The 23,954-nt window shown below is 37.3% G+C and overlaps 8 protein-coding genes across 8 annotated transcripts; 5 read left to right on the forward strand and 3 right to left on the reverse strand.

The window, feature by feature from the left end:
• Positions 1–59: 59 nt before the first annotated feature.
• On the forward strand, positions 60–3,893 carry CLU1 (translation initiation factor 3 subunit CLU1; the record flags this gene model as incomplete). The annotated part of the gene is made up of 1 exon (XM_033912432.1): positions 60–3,893. One exon carries the CDS (start codon positions 60–62, stop codon positions 3,891–3,893), a length of 3,834 nt encoding a protein of 1,277 aa, XP_033768323.1.
• A 211-nt stretch (positions 3,894–4,104) lies between these two features.
• SEC59 (dolichol kinase) lies at positions 4,105–5,664 on the reverse strand (the record flags this gene model as incomplete). The annotated part of the gene is made up of 1 exon (XM_033912433.1): positions 4,105–5,664. One exon carries the CDS (start codon positions 5,662–5,664, stop codon positions 4,105–4,107), a length of 1,560 nt encoding a protein of 519 aa, XP_033768324.1.
• A 2,133-nt stretch (positions 5,665–7,797) lies between these two features.
• BUD22 (Bud22p) lies at positions 7,798–9,357 on the forward strand (the record flags this gene model as incomplete). The annotated part of the gene is made up of 1 exon (XM_033912434.1): positions 7,798–9,357. The coding sequence occupies one exon, from the start codon at positions 7,798–7,800 to the stop codon at positions 9,355–9,357; it is 1,560 nt and encodes a 519-aa protein (XP_033768325.1).
• A 499-nt stretch (positions 9,358–9,856) lies between these two features.
• On the reverse strand, positions 9,857–11,473 carry ERG5 (C-22 sterol desaturase; the record flags this gene model as incomplete). Its single annotated transcript, XM_033912435.1, has 1 exon — positions 9,857–11,473. One exon carries the CDS (start codon positions 11,471–11,473, stop codon positions 9,857–9,859), a length of 1,617 nt encoding a protein of 538 aa, XP_033768326.1.
• A 751-nt stretch (positions 11,474–12,224) lies between these two features.
• SOK2 (Sok2p) lies at positions 12,225–14,579 on the reverse strand (the record flags this gene model as incomplete). Its single annotated transcript, XM_033912436.1, has 1 exon — positions 12,225–14,579. One exon carries the CDS (start codon positions 14,577–14,579, stop codon positions 12,225–12,227), a length of 2,355 nt encoding a protein of 784 aa, XP_033768327.1.
• Positions 14,580–16,494: 1,915 nt separating this feature from the next.
• SPO20 (Spo20p) lies at positions 16,495–17,676 on the forward strand (the record flags this gene model as incomplete). Its single annotated transcript, XM_033912437.1, has 1 exon — positions 16,495–17,676. The coding sequence occupies one exon, from the start codon at positions 16,495–16,497 to the stop codon at positions 17,674–17,676; it is 1,182 nt and encodes a 393-aa protein (XP_033768328.1).
• A 1,427-nt stretch (positions 17,677–19,103) lies between these two features.
• PEX9 (Pex9p) lies at positions 19,104–20,648 on the forward strand (the record flags this gene model as incomplete). The annotated part of the gene is made up of 1 exon (XM_033912438.1): positions 19,104–20,648. One exon carries the CDS (start codon positions 19,104–19,106, stop codon positions 20,646–20,648), a length of 1,545 nt encoding a protein of 514 aa, XP_033768329.1.
• Positions 20,649–21,221: 573 nt separating this feature from the next.
• STB4 (Stb4p) lies at positions 21,222–23,909 on the forward strand (the record flags this gene model as incomplete). The annotated part of the gene is made up of 1 exon (XM_033912439.1): positions 21,222–23,909. One exon carries the CDS (start codon positions 21,222–21,224, stop codon positions 23,907–23,909), a length of 2,688 nt encoding a protein of 895 aa, XP_033768330.1.
• Between the last annotated feature and the right edge of the window lie 45 nt (positions 23,910–23,954).

Here is a 23,954-nt window from a genome sequence, read left to right on the forward strand (position 1 = left end):
CAGGAAAACAAATCAGCGTACCCTTACAGTTTATCTGAGACTGCATATCTTCAACCTCTATGAGCGAAACAAAAGAAGAAGTTAAAAACGCCACCGTTAAGGTGACTGTTAAACTTCCAAAAGAAGAAAACCATTCGCATAATACTAAACATGTCAAAAAACCCCAAGCTGCTAAGAATAATGATATATCTTTTGAAATTGGCAGAGAATCTAAAATTCAAACTGTCCTAGATGTATTGGCTATGATTCCAAGTTCCAAGTACTTGACAAACGTTGGGTTGAAAGCAATTGAAGGTGACTCCCAGCTAACTGACGAAGTGTCTATAAAGGAAATTGCTGGTGAAAAAAGCGAGTTGAAACTTCAATTGATACTGAAGCCATATAGTGCGAGGGAGGCTTTGAAACATGTGATTACCGTTCGCGACTTTATCGGGTTTGCCCAAGAAACCTCTGACGGATTATCCGAATTTGCTATTTCTACTGGTTCAAACTTTTCCTCGTTACCGTTGGGCCCTATCAAGGAACGCTCAAAGCAAGAAGAAAAAGACGAGAAGAGTGATCCAGAGGAAAAGAAAAATACTTTCAAAAATGTTTCTGACGAGGAAAAACTAAAATTCAACGAGATGGTTCATGAAGTATTTTCTAGCTTCAAGAATTCTTCAATTAGCAAACTTCTCACATCCGAATCCAATATCATCACGCCATGCGTCAGGTCTTTGAGTTTTGCACCTTATAACCCTGTACCTCCATTTTATAGAAGTAAAGGTCATCTATTTTACCTACAAGTTGTTACCTTGGAAGGCGAAAATTTTTATATCACTGCAATTCCATCTGGGTTCTACGTCAATAAATCAAACTCAACCAAGTTTGATCCTTCTCCTAAGGAAAACGCTGACGAAAACGCGCACGCATGCCTGATTTACTACAGTCTATTTGACTTGATCGCTTCTCATTCTAAAAAATTCATTTCTCATATCCAAGCGCTCGAGAAGAAAGTATCTGCTTTAGACTCTACAAGTTATGTAAGACCAAGCAATACTTTTTTGCATAAACCGTGGTTTGTTTCTTCCTTACCGGCAAATAACCCAGATTATCTAAGGTTACAAACAGCCGCCTTGGATACCACTCCAGAAAGAAACTTTAATGATGAATTCCAAGCTATCAAAGATCTGACTACGTCAACATTACATGATCGTATTGAGATGGAAAGATTGTTTTCTAAAGTAGTACATGAATTTTCCGTTACTGCAGCATCAGGTGCTATGTCAATATTTTACAGTGATTTCATTGCAATGAACCCAGAATCTCCAACTTGCGATCAAATTTTCTTAAAGGACAATATTTTTTATTCCTATGTTTCTGATGTTAGCGGCAATTATGAAGGAAAGGGTGGGGATGAGGCCGCCATTGCTGCTTCCAATCAAGACTTGAAAACAATCAACATTTTGAATCGCCTGCATATGCACGAAATTCGTTATCTTTTAACGACTGTCGTCGAATTTGCTGGCAGGAGGATCTTGGCTCAAACTCCAGTACCTGGACTCTTAGCTACCATGGGTAACAAGATTGTCAAAGATGCTAATACCGGCGAAGAAATTACCGAAGATTTCGTCAATGATATCAATGTCAAATATGGCCTTGATGAAGGTTTAGGAAAAATTGTTTATGATGCTGACTTTGAAGCTGTCTTAGAAAAAAAGTTTGTCAAAGCTTTCCATTTAAAGAAGCACACAGTTAACGGCACTGAATTGGCATTTTCGTCTCAATCAAAGGGAATCGTTGGATTCGATAAGAGGCGCTATATTTTGGATTTAGCCAACACATACCCTCTGGATGTCAATTTTGCTAGACAAAACTTTGACAACATCGATGTAACGGACAACCGTTACCCACACAGGCAAACTTTGTTACGTCCGGAACTGGTAGAAAAATGGTGGAATAATAAAGTTGAGAAAGAAGGTGTTGAATTTGAAAAAGCCTATGAAGAAAATATGTTTAGTTATAACCCTGATGCTTATCAAGTCGAAGGTATTGAGGACACTAGTATTGATGAAATGTCGAACTACTTACAAGAAGAAGTCATCCCCAGCGTTATTCAAGATTACCTATCCGGAAATTTGAGCACTCCTTACAATGGTGAACATTTAGCCGATACTTTACATAAGAATGGTATCAACATGCGTTATCTAGGTAAAATTATCGAGCTTTCTCAAAAGGAATTAGACTCTCAAATTACCAACTACGAAAAAAATTTGAAAGCTGTTGAACAAGGTAACAAAGAATATGAGGATTGGGAAAAATCTTATCTGCAAAAAATTGAGACTATGATTAAAGAGAGACAAGCCAAGATTAATAAGCTGGTACAAGAAGGCAAAGAAGTTCCTAAAGAACTAACCGAAGATTTGAAATTGAACGATGAAGAAATCAAAAAACCAACTGATGGAAAACCTGTCGTCGTTGCCTATGATGAGCTAGTGCCATTGATAAAAATTTCTGAATTAGAAATTGTTTCGCGTTCTTTGAAACATGTTTTGAAAGATTTGAGTAAAGATGTTCCAGTCTTTTTGGTTCCATCTTTGGTTGCATACGTCTTCAATATGTTGGTTGGTATCAACTACAATGCCAATCCAAAGCCAGAACCTGTGGACGAATTTTATCCAGTCAATAAGTGTTCATTTGTTAAATTGACACGTTCCGAATTATTGGAATCCATCTCTAAACAGGCCTTCTTACGTTTCCGTTATAAATTGCCTTCTGATTGGATCGAAGCCTATATGGAAAATCCTTTCACGCTCATTAGAAGTGTTTCTTACAAATTTGGTATTCAATTGCTCAATAAAGAATACTTTTTCACCAGAGAAGAATTGGAAATTTATAAGCAAAGTTTGGAAAAGAAAATTAGGAACAAGTTTGTCGAACCATCAACTACCTTCAGTTTAAGCGATTTGACTATTATTCCACGCGTTAAGTTCTCAGAATACACTTCTTCAGTTAGTGAGGAATTCTGGGCTCAAGGTGCTTCTATGATCAACGAAGACAAGCAGAGTGCTTTGACTTTGCTTGCTCAATCGATCACAGTCTTAGAAGATGTCAACAATATTTTACATCCTGCTGTTGCTGAAAAGTACTTGTCATTATCTGCTATTTACAATAAGTTGGCGTTATACCCTGAAGCCATTGCCTTCTGTCGTAAGGCATGCACTATTTATGAAAGAGTTAGCGGCATTGATTCTTTTGAAATGATGAGGGCTTTAACTAATTTAGCAATTTTAGAATTCTCTAACGAAAGTCCTTATAACGCTGCTGTCGTATATAATAGGCTCGCCGAGATCCTAAAGGTTTACGAGTTACCTAAAATCCACCATCCAGCCCCCACAAGTATTTTCAACCATTTGGAACAATTGGCCCTGGGTGTTCAAGACACTAAATTGGCTATAGAAGTCTTGGGACAACTAAGTTCCTATGTGGTAGAATTAGAAGGCAAGGATTCATTAGCATATGGTTATACCGAGTCACGTTTGGGTAATTTGTTTGCAGCATTGAAGGATTTCCATCGTGCATTAGAACACATCACTGTAACCCAAGGGATTTTTACCAAGCAATTAGGCATGAATCACACACATTCAGCCCAATCAAGACAGTGGGTTAATGGTTTGAGCACATTGATAATGGATTTAAAACAAAAGAAGCAGCTTGCACAAGATCAAATGTCAGCAACGGGGTCAAATGCAGCCAGCCATAAAAAAAGCAATCACCGTCAAAAGAAGGATGATGTTAAACCTGAATTAGCTGACAAGAGCGTAGATGAGTTGTTAACATTCATAGAAGGCGATTCTACCAACTCTAAGAGCAAAAAAAAAGGCAATAATAAGAAGAAACATGGTAAGAAATAGAGAGTTAACTTAACAATCTCGTTTATTTATGATTTTTCTCTATATCTATAACCAATACTTGTATATACTATGTGTAAGTACTAGATATAAAACGAAAAAAAAAAATACTTACAGTTTATTTTTTTATTTTAACCATTCTACCCTTTTCTTCATTCTATTCATAAATGCAAACGATTAGTTATATAGTTTGAAAGTTAAATAATCGACTTCGTCAAAGAGTAAATAATTTTTCACAAATCATCATAAATGCGGGTATTAAAATATTATCATTAAGCACACTATTACCTTCTAGTACCCCACTGAGTGTACAAAGGCTAAGTAATCGTAAAATAGTTAGATGGTTAAAAATGGCGGCTTTATCCAAACGAAACAATATCAAACAAACGGCAAAACTTGTTACTATGAACGCAAGAGTTCCCTCTATAGTTTTTTGTGTACCTCTCCAACGAATACGACCATACCTTTTGCCTATAATAGATGCTAGTGAATCACCAATTCCCAATCCTATCAGGCCCATAGGAGAGTTATTCATTAATAACGGTGTGGATATTCCGAAGAGTAAATAAAGGTATGATATAATTAATGGCCCGCTGTGGTCTCTGGCATCAGCGAACCTTCTCAGTTGTAATTCAATAGCAGATCCTAATGGCGGTAAATTTTGAAATCTTACATACTCAATTGATAAGAATACTGGTATTGTTCCAGACAACGCAATTTTCACGAAGTTTGAATCTATCTGGAACGATGGTATTATGAGTAAGAATATGATGAAATGCCACAATTTTCGAGAGGTGTTTAATGACAGACTGTCCTTTTCAATCAAAATACTTGGTATAGACAGTATAAGAATGGAAGACCAGGCGAACAGAATCTTTTGACGAGTAGTAGACTCTAAGATATATTTTACCAGCCAAAATAGCGGGTTTTCACCGCCTTCCAAATGAATGAAGGTATTGGTGAAAAGTGGGAGCCCCATTGCAAAAGATATCGACAGCACGAATGATTTAACGTGCATTACTTTTTTGAGCATATAGTTAATTGAAATTATTGTTATGAGAGCAAGTATAATGCCCTTCAAAATTTTAAAATGTACTGTGCCCGCTTCAGAAACGTACAAAATATTCGTTAACAGGATACTAAAAAGATTAGAATCAATATTATCTAAACTTTTCAATTGCCCAATATACTTCAGAGTTAACGACAATGAAAAATTTATTACTATGCTAATAATATTCTTTACTCTGTCACCAGCCCCAAAGTTGAAAAATATAAGGCAGAACTGTAAAATGACCACTATCAACTGCGTTGGCCATCTATAGGAATTTAATACCGAAAGAATCAAAATAGTGTTTATCACTGTAGATGGTGTATCGAACAACAATGAGATCATAAACGGTAAATATAAACTGTAAATGGTATCGAACTTAGGTAAGCTCCTGTAGCCATGCTGCCAATATTTGATTAATACCACCCCAACCATTATCAAACCTACCACAAAGGCATTTACAAAGATTTGTTTATAAGATGTATCAGTGGTAACAGTGGACCATGGCTGAAGCCTTTCAATACTGTAGTAAAAAGTGCCCAACAGTATAACTGTCTGAATAAAATTCGAATAAAAGCAGTCAAAATCTCGAGAGTTTTCATCCACCCTAAATTTACGAGTCCTCATATTGATCTTACAGATCTCTTCAGGTGGCATTTGGCTTCCCTTAGTTTTCTGGGTTAGTTTAGCTGTGGTAAAGGAAGCATGAGGTATTATGGCGACCATATAGGCAACGAACAGAATAAACGACAGTTATCGCCTAGAAATAAGTCTGGTCTACTAGCTGAACTCTGCTACCTGGCAAGATACAAATTTTATCGTTGACAGAATACGTGCATTGGCAGCATTTCACCATCTTAACTAACAACGTGTACGATTCTTCTGAAGATTATGTCTCTGAAAACCCAAACACTGCCAACAGCCCTCAATAATATACTTGAGCATTACCCGTACATCCATACATTTTAAGATTTTTTTTTTATTGCTGAAAATTTTTCTTTCTGGGATTGCTTGAGGTATAAATAAGAGAGCTGAAATAGTTATTTAGCGACGTAGTATAGTGTTCTTCCTTAGTCAGTTAAAATGATGGATTTTTAAAAGCTTCATCCTATAGAACCTATACAAAAGAAATATTCAAATGCGGTGGAACTATGAAAGGCTGAGAGAGAAATTGAATCCTTTTTTAATGTTTTTTTTCTGTGTTTTTTTCTTCTTTATCACAGTTAGTTTTTCAGATATGTCTTTTGTCATTATCACAGGCTAATTATTCCCCTGATGACCAAAATAAATTTTTACAAACTAGAGTTTCTGAATCTTTTGTGATTAGAACATTTATTCTTATTTCTGAGGTTTTTAATTAGCAATAAAGAAGAAAAGAAAAACTGAAAAGAAAAGCTTAGGTGGAAATACAGTGGTATTTCTTCAATTTCTCTGCTCTCCTTTTATTTCATAAGCCCATTTTTATTTTCTTTTTATTCCGTGTTTAGTTTAGAGGTGTTTGTTTATATGATGATTATAACAAAAACAAAAGCTGGAATTACTGGCTGAACGAGTATATGTTGATACGTTTTTGCACTATCCTGACCTAACAAACATTTCTAAAATAAATAGAATCAGTACGTTTCCATGGATTGGAAGAATACATTCAAGCTCAAAAAACAGTAGTTTTTTAGTGCTATTCTTCCGTAGATTGATGCTTTCGATCTACTTGATACAATGGAGATGAGGATCCACAGCACTGGGCACTGAGGGGGACAATTGTCCTTTAAATGAGTGACAATGCTTTTAGCGGGCCTAGAAAACCCGCGCAACTGATCCATTGTAAGTTTTTTTGAAGACTAACGGGATTTTCTTTGGAGGAAGAATGGATTTTTTTCTCATTTTCGTACAATTATGTGAATTGTTTTTATGATGAGATATTTATAGATGACGAGTCTGATCATTCGTGAAGACACAACTATTAAAATTACCATTCATGCCTTTCTGAAACTATTTACATTTCTTTTCGATTTGTTAAGAATTGGAAATGGAGAAAAATCGACAGATAACCTAGTTCATCAGTTGATGTGTCTGTGTTCCGTGCTTTTAAAGAAAATTCCTACGCTACAAATACAATACTGCAGAAGATGAAACAAATTACTCAAATAGACAAGCATATGTCTGATCTTCATGATTGAAAAGAGCAATTAGTGTCTGATGCAATTATAGATTAAAAGTTTTATCTGAGAGAGATGAGAGGTCGCACAAAATGTTACAGCGTTTTAACTTTCTCCGATTTCAAAATTGTTTATGATGATTTCCACATTTCACGACGGTCAACTGTGTTTTTCGAATGTTTATCGATTAACTTTGATGATATTTCGCCTGTGACAGGGCGTGGTACTGAGCTTTAATTTTTTAGCAAATTTAGAAATCGGGTCAGGCGAAGCATTGTAATCTCTTGACTATTTTTGGACGACTCTAATCTCTTCAATATATTTGAGTTCAAATATATTAACTTAATCGAATTTTGCCTTAAGTTAATTTTTTAATATTAACAAATTTGTGATGTGATGACAACTTCTTGAGCTATATATTTTCTTGAGAACTTCAATGAAGAAAACGTCTCATCAAATGATTTGCACGTCAGTCTGATCACAAGCCAACTAAAATTTTCTAAGTGTTTTTCCCATTTCATCATCTTCTTTCATCTAGTGGTTGATGAAAGCAACACCCAGACATTACATGGCCCATATGGCAAAATTTTTCATTCTCATCTACCTCATCACTGGGCGTTTTCAGTGTATGAATAGTTGCTGTAAGCATTTGACTAATATATCTGTATAGAGAGGCCAAGTGTACTGATAGCTCAAAGAAATAATGCCTTCCGAATCATCTGTCTCCATCTATAAACTTGATCAATTGGAGTATCAGTACCATTACTTGACAAAATCATTAGAGAAGTTCGAACCAAGATATCCAAAAACTGCCAAACTATACAATTGTATAGGTAAAAAGAACAAAAAGAAAATTGAAAAACTATTAAGCTCTTTAGAGTTGAGAACTTTAAGCAAAGAATTGGATGAAAGTTACTCGAAATTACTTAATAATAAGATTCACTATTACGAGACACATTTATCAAAATGTATAAAAGAACAAATTCAAAAAATATCCAAAAAAAATTTCAGTAAAGTGAAAGATGCTCAAAAAATCAAAACACCCTCTATAGATGTTGAAAAGATGCTTGATATGCAGCTGTCATTAGATGATTTAGCACAATTCATGACAAGATTTAGGCTGATCAAAATTTTGCATCAGAGGATTAAACAAAAAAACAAAAAGGTCGTAGATAATACGAATACTAAGACTTGGTTAAACAACAATGATTACAGTGATTATATCAACAATAAAACAAGTAAATGGAACCCAAGCAATATTTGGAATGAAGTCATTACGAAGCTCCCAAATTGTGAAAAGTTAAACGCCTTAACTGGTCAAAGTAAAATCGTTCAAAATCTAGTCGAATCGTTCGATTTGAGCATTTGTCTCATATTTGGATTTGATGTAAGCGCTATGAAAGCAAAGAAGTATGGAGCAAGGGAGAAGATAGCTAAAGTTACTTCAACGCACGCCAACACTGACCGTGGCACCGATGGCCGTGATGAAAATAATAGCATCAATAGGAACTCTGGTGCGACCAGCGGACAAAGTCAGAGCAATAAAGAAACCACGTCCGACAATGAGGATATATTGATAGAAGAATACGAGGGAATGCTAGGCAGTTCAGGAGACGAAGGAGAAGGTGGCGGATACCTAAATCCCAATATTAACTACAATGAAGTAACAGATGAGGAACCTAGCGAGGGATCATCCGATGAAAATGACAGCGACGAAGACTTCAGTGGCTCTGAAGAGAACGAGCCGAGGAGAAAAAAAGCAAAATTGCATAATTTGCCTGAACTAATGGCTGGCTATTACAGTGGAGATGACAGTGAAGAAGATACCGATGAAAACAATCAAAGTGTTAGGGGAAAGAAGAAAAAGAACGATGCAGTGGAAGACCGTACGGCTAGAGAGCAAATATCAAATGAGCCGAAGAGGAAAAACAGGCGTGGGCAAAGAGCAAGAAGAAAGATTTGGGAGAAAAAATATGGTTCGCAAGCCAAGCACGTTCAAAGGGAATTGGAGAAGGAAATGGAAGATAGAAAGCAGAGACAAATCGAGTACGAAGCAAGAGTAGCTAAGCGTGAAGCTAAGGCAGCATCATTGGAGGCCTCTAGGAATAGAGAACGTGAATACAGACGTACTGAAGTGATCCATAAGAAAGAAAAAGAAACAACTGCCACTGGGGAAGAACATCCTTCCTGGATTGCAAAGAGATTAGCTGAAGAAAAGTTACAAAAAGCAAAATTTGAAGGTAAGAAGATTAAATTTGATTAAATCTAAATGTCTTTATCTCCTAACTTCATGTATAATAACAACTAACAGTTCATATATATGTACGCATATACCTCATGTCGTATCGTTTAGCATTTAAGTTATTGAACTTTTGTATCATTACCGTTGCTAGGCTCGCTCTCACAGAAACTTAGGCGCGAAAAAAAAATTCGCGGGAACAAATATGGCAAGCTAAGTGATTGTGCGTAAGGTCGCATTCTGAGGTGTGTTTTATATACTAATAATAATATAAAATAATAAGTTTATTATCATTTTAATGATTTTATTATAACCGATTAGCTGTGGAACATAGAAGAAAACTAAATGAAATTGTTTATAAAACCTGAATATGATAGAAGAAATCTAAATAATAAATATGATTGCTATATAATAGTTATATTTGAAATGAAGATAAAGGGAGGAAAATAAAAGTATTCAAACGTCAACCCTTAAATGAAGTAAATATGATTTATTGTCTGGAAAAACATTTTGTTTTCCCCCATTATTCGAAGACTTCTCCAGTAATTGGATCTCTCTTTTTGAAAGTCAATAACAAGTCATCTTTTGGAAAAATTGTAGCGAAAACCTTGATCTTTTCACTTAATGGAGTGACCTTATGATGGAAATCAGTATATAGAGCAAATTTACCCAACAAAGCAGCGAAGGTGATCATGACATATGTTTGACCTAAGCAAACGTGTGGGCCGCAACCAAAAACTAACCAATTCTTCTTTGCTTCACTAGCCTTAGAGCCTTCTACCCATCTTTCAGGAATGAACTCATCAGGGTTTTCGTAAACTTCAGGGTCGTGTAAAGCTGGGTATAAGGTTGGAATCAACATAGCGCCCTTTGGTGCGGTATAGTTAGGAGAAACTGGGAAATTTTTCTTAACGACATATGGAACCATCAAGACAGGAGGTCTGTAACGTAAAGTTTCCTTGATGACCATATTAGTGTATTTCATTTTTTCAATCAAATCCAGGTTCAATTCAGTAGACATATCGTTGTTACGAACAGCCAATTGTTCTTCTCTGATCTTGGCTAGGACATCTGGACGATCAGCAACGATTTGGAATAACCAACAAGCCAAAGAAGAAGAGGCATCTTGAGAAGCAAATAAGAAAGTGAAAACAGCTTCGGAAATTTCCTTGTTAGTGAACTCTCTGTGGTAGATTCTAGAATCATCGTCGTTACTATTCTTTGCATCATGCATCAATTTACACCAAGCATCCATAACGCAAACCGGTTTACCACCTGCAGCAATATGGTCCTTAGCCATTTGAGCACAGTTTTCGAAAATCTTCATGGCCATGTCAGCGGTTTTCTTACCGTACCATGTTTTGGTGTAAGGAATAATAATTGGGAAGTTAACTAATTCCAATGCTGCTGTAACCAAATAGTAATCATCGGCAATCTTTCTGACCTGATCTTCGGTGATGTAGTTACCACAGAAAGAGTTTAATGATAAGGCGCAAAGAATTTCTCTCATTTCATGGAAAAAGACCTGAGGCTCGTAATTGTTTTCCTTAGATAGACGAACAAATTTATCCATGTATTTATCCATAATTTGTTCCAATGAAGGTAAGTACTGAGCCAAAGCTTGCTTAGTGAAAAGACCATTTAATGATTTTCTATAATCAGTGTGAGCTTTACCGTCCAAAAAAACCCAATTGCAAGGTCTCAAGATCTTCACAGCAACATCTACAACACAAGGTTTGACAAACTTGGAAGATTGCAAGATCTTCCTTGCCAAATCTCTGGTAGATGCGATAACAACAAATTTATGGAAAATCGAAACACATGAAAGTGGACCGGATGCCCACTTAGCCTTATATTCTTCAAACTTTGGATCTAAAGACTCCAAAAAAGGACCGATGATGGGCCAGAACTTGAACTTTGGGCCTGCGATGGAGCCTTTTTTGATTTGATATGCTACCTGGTCCCAAACCAAAAGAATACAAATTAAAGTAGCAAATATCTTCAAATATGACATAGACTTAAGTATATTCAGGATTCTGAAGGCAGTAGTGGCGCCTACAGGGGAATGGTCCTTAGCCAATTGGTGTAATGTAGAATTATGAGTGGCCTGTTGTATTATATTTTCTGCGACAGAACTCATTTTGTTAAAAGGTGTTTATTATCTATTAGCTAGCAAAGTGTAATGTTTTGTGTGTTGTTATAAAGACTAAGAAAACAATATAACGATAAAGAAATGAATAAGAATAAGATATTTGGAACAATAGACGATTGACTTATATATAATTTTTTTCTTCCAACAAGATTCCCTGCTTGCGTATATAAACCAATCAGTCCCTTTGCCTGAAGACAATAAGGACGATCTTTACAACCGATCGATAAAAAAATCTTCTCAAAACCGAAACATGAGCTCTCTTCAATAGCGATATAAACACCGGCAGCATTTAGACGCAGGTTTGGGCTATGTTTTGTCAGCAGCGATAAAAGGTACGAGACTTACGAGACTTAAACGAGGAAAGTCTTCTCGAGAACTATGGTTACAGGTATTACCCGCTCCGGAAATTGCGGAACAAATTCGCTGTCCCTTTACGAAATTCTCGTTTAAAAAACCAGGGGTGTGGGGTGTGGGCGCCTATATGCGCGAACGAGCAGCTGCTTTCCATGTTGTTCCGGGGAACCCCAGCGCTCACAGCGGTGGCCGCGGAAACAACGAAGCTTTTACGTGTAAAGGGATAACGTAAAAGGAAAGAAATGTTCAATGTGTCTGTCTATCTTAAAGGTGTGATAGGTGGCATTTATAACCTGACTCCACCTCATGCGTATGTATGTACATATATGTTGGTGGCGGAGTTTTGATTTAAGTTACATCATTATCCAAGGAATTTATAATTGTTCTATTTTTCTTGTTTCTTTGTATCATCGGCGGCTGTTTTTTCGTTAGAAACATCGTCACCTCCATCAACTTGCAGTTTAGAGGACTCCGGCTCCTTGACGGGTTCCACTTCGGTAGCCTCAGTCGGATGTGCTGCTTCATCGCTTGTGCTTGTTCTTGTTTCGTCAATATCCGTTGAAGTCAGTGCAGAAATCGGTAATTGACTAGATCGTGGCTCCTTTAATGTTTGATTATCTGGTATAGTATTCCCGCCATCTGCCTCATTAGACCATTTGGAATGCGATGCCGATTCGGATTCCACTCTTGGAAGAGTGATTCCTGTATGAATACTCCCCACATTTGCTTCAGATGACTGATTTGTGTTTGTTGTGGTTGGAGAAGGTGACAAGGGTTTCGGATTGCCTGGTGCAATACTTAGCGTGCTTACCGAACTCATTGTGGTATTGCGTGGATAGGATAACGGTGAAGCTGTGTTATTCACCAGTTGTTGTTTCATAGGCATTGTTGTTGAAAGGTTTTGTAGGTTAGCTATGGTATGTCCTTCGAGGTGGTTAGGGTTAGGAATTGGGCATTTGCTCAAGGGTTTTTGGCCCGCAGTAATTGCATTTACAGCTGGGATAGGATTACTAGGTATCATTTTGTTGTTCAAATTCATTGAGGAATATGCCAATTGGGCAGCAGATATGTTTATAGGGGCATTAGAATTTTGATAGTTATTAAGAGGTTGATAGTAGGTGCGCGGACTGATAGATTTGATACCAGCGCTGCTACTACTACTACTGCTCTCATTACTTGGGTTATTCTGTTTTAATACGCTCTGAATATCCCTAATAAACAAAGGATAAAGATAGTCAGCAATTTTTTCTCTTTGTGCTATTGCTAGGGCACGCTCAAACGGTATCCACACACCCTTTAAATGCATGGAACCAATTTTCACAACATGCCTAATTTTTTCGGCTTTTAAGATACCATCTCTTCTACCTCTTGTCATTTTAGTTACGTTCAGGAGTTTGGTACCATTGACCATATCGTTATCCGCTCTTCTTACTACCGAAATCCCATTAGCTTCAACCTGATAACATAATGTTTTTTCATCCTCCCACATAGTTGTTGTTACTCTTGGTCTTATTATGCTTGCGGAAGTGCCGCTGCTGTTACTACCTGTTGCATTGGGAGTAGCTATTAATGGCATGGGGTGCCTTATGGTGGTAGTTTGGAAAGAATTCATAGTTTTAGCCATTGGATCATACTGCTGATCTGGCATCCCGTGTCTGTTTGCACTTAAATAAGTTTCTTGGTCAGTAGGAGGCTTAACTGGTGGAGTTATGGAATTTCCATCATACAACGGGCTCACCTGTTGCTGTTGCTGTGGCGGTAGCAAGCCCACTTGGGGAAGATTATAGCTTAATGGTCCATTTTGACTGGGTGGAACTTGGGTTGGCGTTGTTAAAGATCTTGGAGGGATTGGAGAATGCGAGTTTGGAATTGAGGAGGTCTTGTGAAATCCGGGGTATTGGTATGTGGAAGGTTGTGGATAATTTGACATTTGAGGCTGCTGAACTGACGATGAGATACTATTACTATTGCGACTAGTACGATTAGAATTGGGAGACATGGACCCACTGGATGAATCAGAAGGTGGTCCAGATTTACTAAACTTTGTGAAAGCATTACCTATTTTTGGTGGTTGCGCCGAGTAAGTTTGAGCTTGTAGTTGCTGTTGCTGTTGCTGTTGCTGTTGCTGTTGCTGTTCAAAGGTTGAGTAACTGTTTTCTGAATTGGAATTTTGAGCTTGATTACTAGTTACGCATGGTGCTGTGCCGTTAGCAGTGCCATCACCGTTTGCAGAATAATAGTAATACGCCTGTGGGTACGAATATGCCATTGATTGTTGGGCTTGCATTTGTGGGAAATAATAGTAGTATGGTACATTGTTACTAACAGTATTGCTGCTATTGCTATTGCTGCTAACTGCAGAACCATTTGGTAGTGCAGTAGCAGCAGCGTTGGATGGAATACCTACAGACGTGGAAGGTAAATTAGAAATATTTGAGTCAGAACCGCTGCTCTGAAAAGATTCTTGAACTTGATACATTTGAGGCTGAGGGTGCTGCTGCTGTTGAGACTGAGATTGCGCCTGCTGATAATATTGCGGGTAGGGCCACTGTTCGGGAACTACATATTGGTAGGATACGGGCATCATAGGCTGAACGCTCTGGCCGAGATATTGTTGTTGCTGCTGTTGGGTTGACTGGCCAATAGTACTTTCGCTATTGCTTACGGTACTCATATTTGATTCTTGGTGCATGTGGTTGGGCTTGATATCATTCGTATTGACTGGGTTACCGATGGGCATGACAAAAGAACCTTACCGGGTATATGTAAGGATGATTTTGTACTGTGCTAAACAAATCCACTCTCAATTTCCAATAAATAAAGATCAAAGAGAATTTTTTTTTTTTAATACAATTGTGAGATACGTTTCTTTAATAAAAATGGCAGAAAATGATATCGCTTCTGTTCGCAGTGGAAAAAGCTATGTGAAAGGACTATCAACTATTCTAGAAAGCTTGTACAAGCACAGGCACACACAACTAACGCAAAATATGGTGGGGAAAACTTCAAAAACTAACAAAAAGAAGTGTTAAAGACGAACTTTTCTTTTGTATCGTCAACTTTGCCACATTCGATAAAAGTTAATAGAACATGAACGGGCAACACATCTACGTAGTTTTTATGTGAGGACAAGAGAAAGAATACATCACTGATAGGTGCGTCCGTTGTGAGAGCACTGTACTATTGCGAAGAGCAGGGCAAAGGCAAAGAATGAGATGATCGATGCTTAGCCGACTGCCAGACTCACTGAGCAGTAGTCTCTACCAGTTCCTTAGTTAGATCGCACTCAATTTGGAATGTTCCGTAGGCCTACGGAAGAAAAAGCAACAAAAGAAAGAAAAACCGGACAACATGCGGGAAAAATGCAAACTGTGTGAGGAAAAATTAACTTTAAAGATTACATCAACGGAGGGCAAAGATCCTTCCGCAATTCTTCTACTGCGGTTTCCCTGCAGGCACAGCTAATCGGAGGGAAAACAAGTCAGCGGACGTGCAGTTCCCGCACAGGCTTCTCTGCAGAGAAATCGGAATATGAAATATTATTTTTGTGTTTTTTTGTTAACTTCTTTACTATCCGCATCACGGGAAGAGTGCATTGACATAAGAGGCGCAAGAAAATGCGACCCACGGTGATAGAAAAGAGAAAGAAAAAGCCGTTTGCGGGAAGTATGTTCACTCAGAAACAATATCTCTGCTGTATCCCTATATGTATTATGCCGCGTTGCTTGTGCAGGTACAGAGTCCCTGCACGATTTTTCAACGAGGCCTAGATTTGCTAAGAGGATGAAGCGGAGCCTGAAAATAAACAAGCCAAAAACCGGAATTTCGCGCTTGGTGTTCATTCGCACTCTTTTCGTGTGGTGAATGCACCTGGTGCGCCTTCTGAAGGTGACATAACTTTCCAAAAAAAAGGAATTCTAAGCGCATCCAACCATTCCCCGCCACAGATGCGGATTGGTTGTCACAATTGGTACACAAATTGTAAATATTTCCCCTCTTTCGTCGAAGCGGGTAAGAGTAGACTGTATGCAGGAACAGCAAAGGTAAAAATTAACTGGGCCTTATTTCTATGGAAGCTTCCCTTGGAGTAATAAGGTTAGGACCAGCGTGAAAGTAAGAAATCTTCCTATATCTCAATCTGTCAATGCTTGCGAGGAAGTAATGTCGAGGTAGATGCTGACATAATGAGATAAATTGTTCTCCCGATATCCCTTTGAGAGTCTAAGCATTGCCAACCTTTTTCTTTTCCTTTGTAGTTTTCATGCAAATGCAGGGAACAAAGTACTCATTAAGGCTGTTAATCAGCCGCACTCTACATAAAATTCCTTGGCAAACATGGTTTGTTGGGAAAAGCTTTACTCTTCCCCTGTGCTGGTAATTACGAAAATCAAGATTGTGTTCTCCCATGTGCCACTACGCAACAAACTTTTTGAAGCGCGTATTTACCACCGGAACAGGCCATTGTGTCACATATATAAAAAAAAACTGCCGCCAAAACTAGGTATATTTTACGCAAAATGTATCAAAGAACAGAAGATACGATAAGCTAACCAGTAATTCGCTTTATCTAGCTAAATAATAAACGCGCTGTTAGCACTATTATTTTTTATCATTCTAGCTTTCTCCCCTTGTGAACAACCATATTTAGAAACATAATGGGATTCAGAAAAATACTTGCTAGCAAATCACATCACAGTCGCCACCATAAAAGTTCCAATGGGCAAAATCATCGCTATACACTTATTTCCAACATCACGGGGTCCCATGAAACAAAATTTTTATCGCCCTTTAGGATGGGCAATAACTCAGGAAGTAGAAGACGTGATAGGCTACATTTGAAGATTAAATCCTTAAGGAACAAAATCCACAGACAACTTCACCCAAAATGCTTGATTGATGACACAATTGTAAGTGATGGCGATAAATACAGCTCATACGAGGAGCCCAAAAAGGACGGCCTTGCTTCTATTTCATTAAAAGAGCTTTTTCCAAAGTCCAACAGGTACCAAATTGCTGAGGAAAACATAGAAGAAACAAATAGCGTTATTCACCGAGACTTAGGCAAATTTGAAAATGAGAATGACTATCCACAGTGGGGAAACGTAGAATATCAATATAACATCGGGAACAACGGACATGAGGAGGATGAAATAGTTGATAGACTCAGGTCCGAAATTAGAAGCACCAAGTTAAAATCTGTAAAAACAACAAACAGAACACTTGAAAAAGCGATAGAGGCTCGAAGGACGGGGAAAAGAGTACTTCAACAACTAAGTTGCCAAAGTAACCAACTCACTAAGATCGAGGGCAATTGTGACATGCTTAAAATTCAGTCTAATATGGCTGACCGGAAGATTGACGAACTTGTCCATGAAAATAGAAGTTTATTTGCATTAAAGTCACCCAATCCATTCAGGAAGAAAAGGGAAAGAGAAAAACGAAACCAGATCAATAATTTGAAGTTAAAGCAACATCAGTTACAGCAGGAAACTATGAAGCGAGCCCAAGAATCGAATAAAAATTTGGCTATAAATCTAACCTCTGACTATAAACGACATGGGCAAGAGGTGGAAAGACAGCGTATTCTTAAGGACGCCCAGAAGTATCAGTTTGAAGCCGATGAAGAGGATAACCAAATGGAACTCGACTTGTATGGGAACCTGGAACAAATAAAAGCGGTGAGTGGTGACCTGAAAGTTATGGCTCACACATTTGGTAGAGAGTTTGAAGCACAAAACTTCCGGATGTTTGATATCGAGAACAATGTTCAGCAGGTGGACGGCACTTTACAAGCCAAGCAGTACAGATTGGATAAAGTGATTGGAAAAAAGTGGTGAGTTGATTTACGCAGAAAATATGAGCGTATATAAATTTACTGAATAGATAACTATTAGAAAAGGTATATGTAGACATGCTTGCAGTAGAAAAAGGAAATAGTGAGCAAGGAATTAGCATTGAAGGTATTAATCTTTCTTTATTCAGAACTTTCACGACAAAACTTGTCCTTTCTGATAGTAAAATATATTCTAAACTTCGGGGATTTGTTTTCCGCGTCGTTTCGTATTTGTTTCCCGTTCCATCCGTGATCTTAAACTGGGTTAACTGAAAAAATATCAACATGATTTGATTTTCTGATACTACTTACTCCACCTCTATCTACCATCTATGAGAAGTGGAAAAAGGGTAAAGAATAGCGCCGCTATGTGCAGAGGTGTGATATGTAATACAGTAACAAATCTGCTTGCTACTCACGAAAATCACAAATTATTACTCATGAAATTTCACTTGTCAAAAAAGATTTTAGGTGTAAAACGTCATGAAAGTTTAATTCTGGTGAGAAAAAAAACCAAAACACTATGAAATTCTTCCGATAATGACTGCGCACCCATCCTTTCTATCATATTTGTCTTTGGTATGGAATGATATCTGTACTGCGGCTAAAAAACCAAAATACGGCTTCCGTCTTTATATTGAGCGGCTCAACGCTCTTAGCAAAATCAGAAGAAGATAAGAGAGGTGCCTCCGGTGTTCGTATTTATCTAAATTCAAAGAGTATTGTGTAAGAATGGTTTTCCACTACAAACTATATCAATGAAAAAGTCATTAATCGAATCATTGGAACAAAAATGTTCGATATCTTGAAACTCTTTACTGCTTTATGCCAGAATAAAAGACCCCGCATTTTTTCGAAATAATCCGTTACCGCGTGTACATACATATACCGCAACTTAGGCGGTAAAGTCCTCCTTTTCTTCTTTTTTTATTCGTTTCCAATTTGTTTCTCGTACCGTGCAAACTTCAAGTCTTTAAGAAATGAACACGACATGAATGCGTCAGTCTGACTCAGATATGACAAGATCGTTCCTGCGCGTACGCGTACACCAGCGATGCAATAAAGAACATTGTGTGATATTCAGTAGGTGGGTTCGAAAAGTTAATTTATGTAGGTTATACTGGTTTTGATACGCGCTTGATGAACTTAAATAGCCGCCAAAAGAAAAGCCGTCAGATCAGCCCAGACAAAATCCGGAGAGTTTCCTAACAGGTTTTAATTGTGTCCTATTAAAGCCGGAGGTAGACATTGATACGCATTGAAGTCGGGGCAAACCACCTTTACCCCAATATTCTCCCCTCAAATAGTGGCAATAAATAAGAAAAAGGTCATCACTTTTTTTTTTATCCTCTTGTCCGTTTTTTTTTTTTTTTTTTTTTTTTTTTCTGAGTGAAGCATTATTTAGAATAAAGGGTACCTTTTGTAAGCACGATGAACGAAGTCACTTGTTCCGTAACTAATGGTAATCCAATTGATAAGATCAACAATGAACTAAGGTTGAAATGGAATAATCTGAGTAAATTCTCCGATTTTCAGACTAACGGTAGCGCCGCACGAAATGCCAATACAATAGAGTATATCTTTACCAACTGTCAAAAAAGCAACAGTACCAGTAAGATAGATTTCCAGGTCGCATTACCGGTAGATAAACCCAAACATGGTGGTAGTAGCGGAAAAGAATTGTCAGGACTTGAGAACCAATGGTCAAAGGAATTCTCTTGTTTTCACAGGAATAAAAGTGCCGATGTGGCTAAGCCTGGTACAAAGAAGCATGAGAAATGCCCCATAAAATTTCACGATAAGCATTTTGCACCTTACCACAGTACAGCGTATCACCAAAACCGCATATATCCTTGTAGAAAATCTTACAATGAGAGCTCATCTGTTTCTAATGGCTGGGAATCTCAGTTCAAATTAATTGAAAGCCAGTTAATAAATGACCTAACAATAGAAAACAATGTAGAAGAAAAAAACATTGGTTACGAATATGTGGCAGAATACGAAGAAACAATAGGTTTCAAACATAGGCTGTTATCCGTACCGCAAACATATCAATTTCTAAAATCGAACATCTACTTAAGCGAACGGGACCCATATAAAATAGGATGTGTACTAATGGAAAACGGTTCCAATTTGAACGAAGTTGTGATGGCGTTTGAAGCAGCCATCTCACAAAATCCGGATCATGTAAATGCATGGCTAAAGTTAGGTGTAGTTAATATTGAAAATGAAAGCGAAAGCAATGGTGAGCTTGCTTTGCGAAATTGCTTGAACTTGGATCCAAATAATACGCTTGCATTGGAAAGTTTAGCAATTCACTATGTAAACCAACAAAATGAACCAGAGTCCTTGAAGCTTTTTCATAAATGGATTCTTTCAAAATTTTCAAAGTTTTTACATCCTTTTACAGGAAAAGACGAGAACAGCGTCAATAAAATCCCGGAAAAGTCTCATTTAGTGCGTATTCTGGAATCTTTGTTGAATATGGGTATAAAAAAAACAGACCAATATGATGTATATTCAGTATTATCAGTCTTATATTATTCCGATCAGAAAATACAGCAGTCTCGGGAATGTTTGGAGTTCTTACTATCGGAGTGGCCCAATAATGGAATAATATGGAATAGATATGGAGCAATTTTAGCCAATACTGAGTCATATCACTCTGCAATAAATGCGTACAATAAATCCAAACAACTAAGACCGAATTTTACAAGGGTGCGTTATAATTTAGCAATTGCCTACATGAATAAAGGTGAATATGTAAAAGCAAGCAAAATGTTGATTGAAGTTATATTGTTACGAAGTAATGGATATGAACACAACAAGGCAAAAATGCAAAACAAATTTATGCAAAATCTAAAAAATGCTCTAATCGCTTCAAAAAAATTTGATTTTCTTGATTTAATAAATGGCTCTCACAATGTAGAATCGTTATTATCAACCTTAAAAACTATATATAACAAGATGGGTTAGGGTTTAGTTATTTTTTGCTATATAGTGCATTCAAAATAAAAAAAAGATCACAGCTAAAACCAACCAAGTAGCTATCGCACGTTGAAAAGGCATTTAAACAAGGGAAACCCAAAAAAAAACTTATGCCTGTCGCTTTCAAGAATACAAGCTCTTCCAAAAATAGAAAATTAATTTCGCTTTATTAAGCAATTACACGTTCCAGAATTACTATGAGTTTTTGTATTGAACTTCTCATTCAATACTTTATGTCAACCACCTATTTCACGTGTTTACATTATCTATGAGTTTTTTTGTGCTATCATTTCTTTTCGCCGTAGGTCATTAGTGCATACTATTTTTCATTAAATGCAGAGTAAAAGAGACTCCATCTATTTCTCATAAAAAGAAAATGGATACCCGGCTGAAAATGAGAATGAATCAATGAAAATCTATTGTATAGTATATCTAAGCATTGTCCGGTAACAGTCAAGTTCGTCAACCCACTGGTTGTTCCCTTCGAACTTTTTCTTTGCACTATATGGGCAACTTGATAGGACATGAGCCCATACTAACAGAAAGGAACGTTTTAGAGAAATGACAGCTATCAGGAATACTGGTGATGCACTTGAAACGAGTACAGCCGCAAGTAAAGAAAATGGAAGAGGTAGACTAAGGGTCCAAAAAGCGTGTGAGCTTTGCAAGAAGAGAAAGGTTAAATGCGATGGTAATAAGCCTTGCCTAAACTGCTCCAAACATCAAAAAGAATGTCGTTATGATTTCAAAGTCACAAACCGTCGAAGAAGAAGGCGACAGGCTACATCACCAAGCCAGGACGTTAGTAAGAAATATGCCGAAACCCGTGACGCTTTTTCTAAAGACCTGTTAAATAAAACAAATATTAACATAAATGCTCCCTCAGATGGCCTATCCTCGTCTGCTAGCAACTCTCCCAATCCCAATGCACATTATTCTAATATACCATCCACTTTACCCTTTATGAGTGGTAGACCAAACCATGCATTCCATTCCAGTGGTAACATAAATGGAGAGAATAATACTAACGCCTTTGCTGAGGACCACATGGCTAAGTTACTACTGCAATTGAGTTCAAAGTTGGGGAATACAACTAACGAATCGTCAAATAAAACCAATAGAGCCGATGATAATGATGTCAATATAAATCCGACAGTAATAAACATGACCAGTAGTCAGGAAGGTGGCAACACTAGCCACGGATCTGACATGTGTGAATCTTCAGAAGCCCTTCATAATAACAACATCAATTCTAAGGAAAATAAGATAATCAGCTCTCAAATAACTAATATTGTTAATAGTCATTTTGCATCACCCTGGCAGACATTTTCTTTAGATAAATATAGATTTCACCGACGCTACCAAAATATACTACCTTATTACCTTGGCGCATCTATTTTGAAGGATTTATCGCCGCAGACAATAGAATATGCGAAATTGAAACGGCCAAGAGTCCAAAACTATGGTTGGAACTTATCCGGCGGCCATTATTTAAAATATAACAGTGACTTCAAAATTCATGACAAAAATATAAGCCATGAATCTAAATTTTTCGACTTTGATGACCCTATTCACTTATCTTTAATCAATAAATTACTAAGATATTATTTTGATGAAATCAATCCTGTGTTCAGTATCATTCATGAAGCAACATTTTGGCAACAATATAACAATAAGTTTCTACGGCAAGGTAAACAGAATAACTCATCCGCGAAGTTGTTCACCTCGATACTTTATCTTATTTTGTCTACTACACTAAGATTCGGAGAAGGGCATCTAGATGGTCAAAAAGGACAAGGAATCTACAGTGACTCGTCTTTAAATATCACTCTCGAAGAAAAATCTGTTTTGGTCAAAAAACCTTCCATAGAGGAGAAATTATTCAAATATGCTTATTCGATAATCAACACACTGACCTTTGAATGGGAGTCATTTGAATTAATACAATCGTGGCTTTTGATAACCTTCTATTTTAGAACCTGTTATAGACAAACGGCTTGTTGGAACGCGTTAAGTCAGGCAGTAAACATGTGTAATGGGATGAGTCTATATCTAAACAAGTTTCCTGAGATTCATTCCACTTACGATGAATCAAAAGCGTGGCATTGTTTCTGGTGTTGCTTTATAATGGATAAACTGATAAGTTTTCAAATGGGTCGGTATTACCAACTATCATTGCCCGTTAGTGAGATGTGCGAACAGATGAATCTAGTGAAATCAAAGAAATTCTTGCAAGAAGAAGATGATTGGTTTCATCAGGAAACTTTTCAAATGCTAGATTTATCCATAATAGTGACGCAGTTTCTAAAAAGAGACGCGCAGGATTTAAATTTAAATGAGACTGTACAATTGCGGAGTCAACTTGGTCAATGGTACGACACCTTTATAGCTAGCAATAAAATCAATGCGTATGACGGCAATTATCGTTGCTTCTACCAAGTTCAACCATTCATGACATATCTGGATATAAGATTGACTTTCGAAGTAAGACAGTTATTTTGTCTAATAACCCCTTCATCTACCACAAATAATAAATCCTTAGAATATGTCGTGGATACTCATTTATTAATTTCCCATTGTCAAATGGCTACTGAGAATTTGGTTGAAATTACGAGAAGCAATGTCTTCTTTGTCCCCTGGTGGTTAAACCTTTCTCAGCTATTCACGGTAAATTTGATATGCATTATCTACCTGCACGCAGGGATTGCCTTGGCACAAAATAAAGCCATCATGCAAAGCTGCCAACAAATTTGGCGAACTCTAGAGTGCTCTAAACCAAAAAATCCATCTTCAATGCTTCCTGAGTGCTTATGGTGTTTGAAAATGCTAAATCATATGTTTTGTATACGGCTGAGAGATTCTGCCTTGCAATTGGAGACTACTCTCGGAACTGACCATGGTGATGACACCCCTAACAAAAATAAATTTGAGCAGTTCAAGAAAGTTGGTGACCACGATGCGGATATCGAAGTTGATGCTGATGAGAGGGAAGAAGAAAATGCAGATGAAAGACAAGAAAATCCGCCCAAAAATAACAGAAGAGTACCATTAGTTTCAAGATCTCATAACACCACCAACTTCAACGATTCAATTGTGATTCCTCCGGCAAGTGGTGTAACAAATCTAGGCACAGATGTTGGATTGCCCTCAGATGTGCTCGATGCTGTCAGTAAAATAGGGAACTCTCCAGACGTGTTTGATGATGATTTGTTTTCCAATTTACTATGGTTTGACCAAAATTTTGCATAAGAATTATTTTTCCGTCTTAAAAACATTTTATGGACACGTTTATCT

The sequence above is a fragment of the Saccharomyces paradoxus genome, chromosome XIII, assembly GCF_002079055.1.
Source record: "Saccharomyces paradoxus chromosome XIII, complete sequence".
NCBI lineage: Eukaryota > Fungi > Ascomycota > Saccharomycetes > Saccharomycetales > Saccharomycetaceae > Saccharomyces > Saccharomyces paradoxus.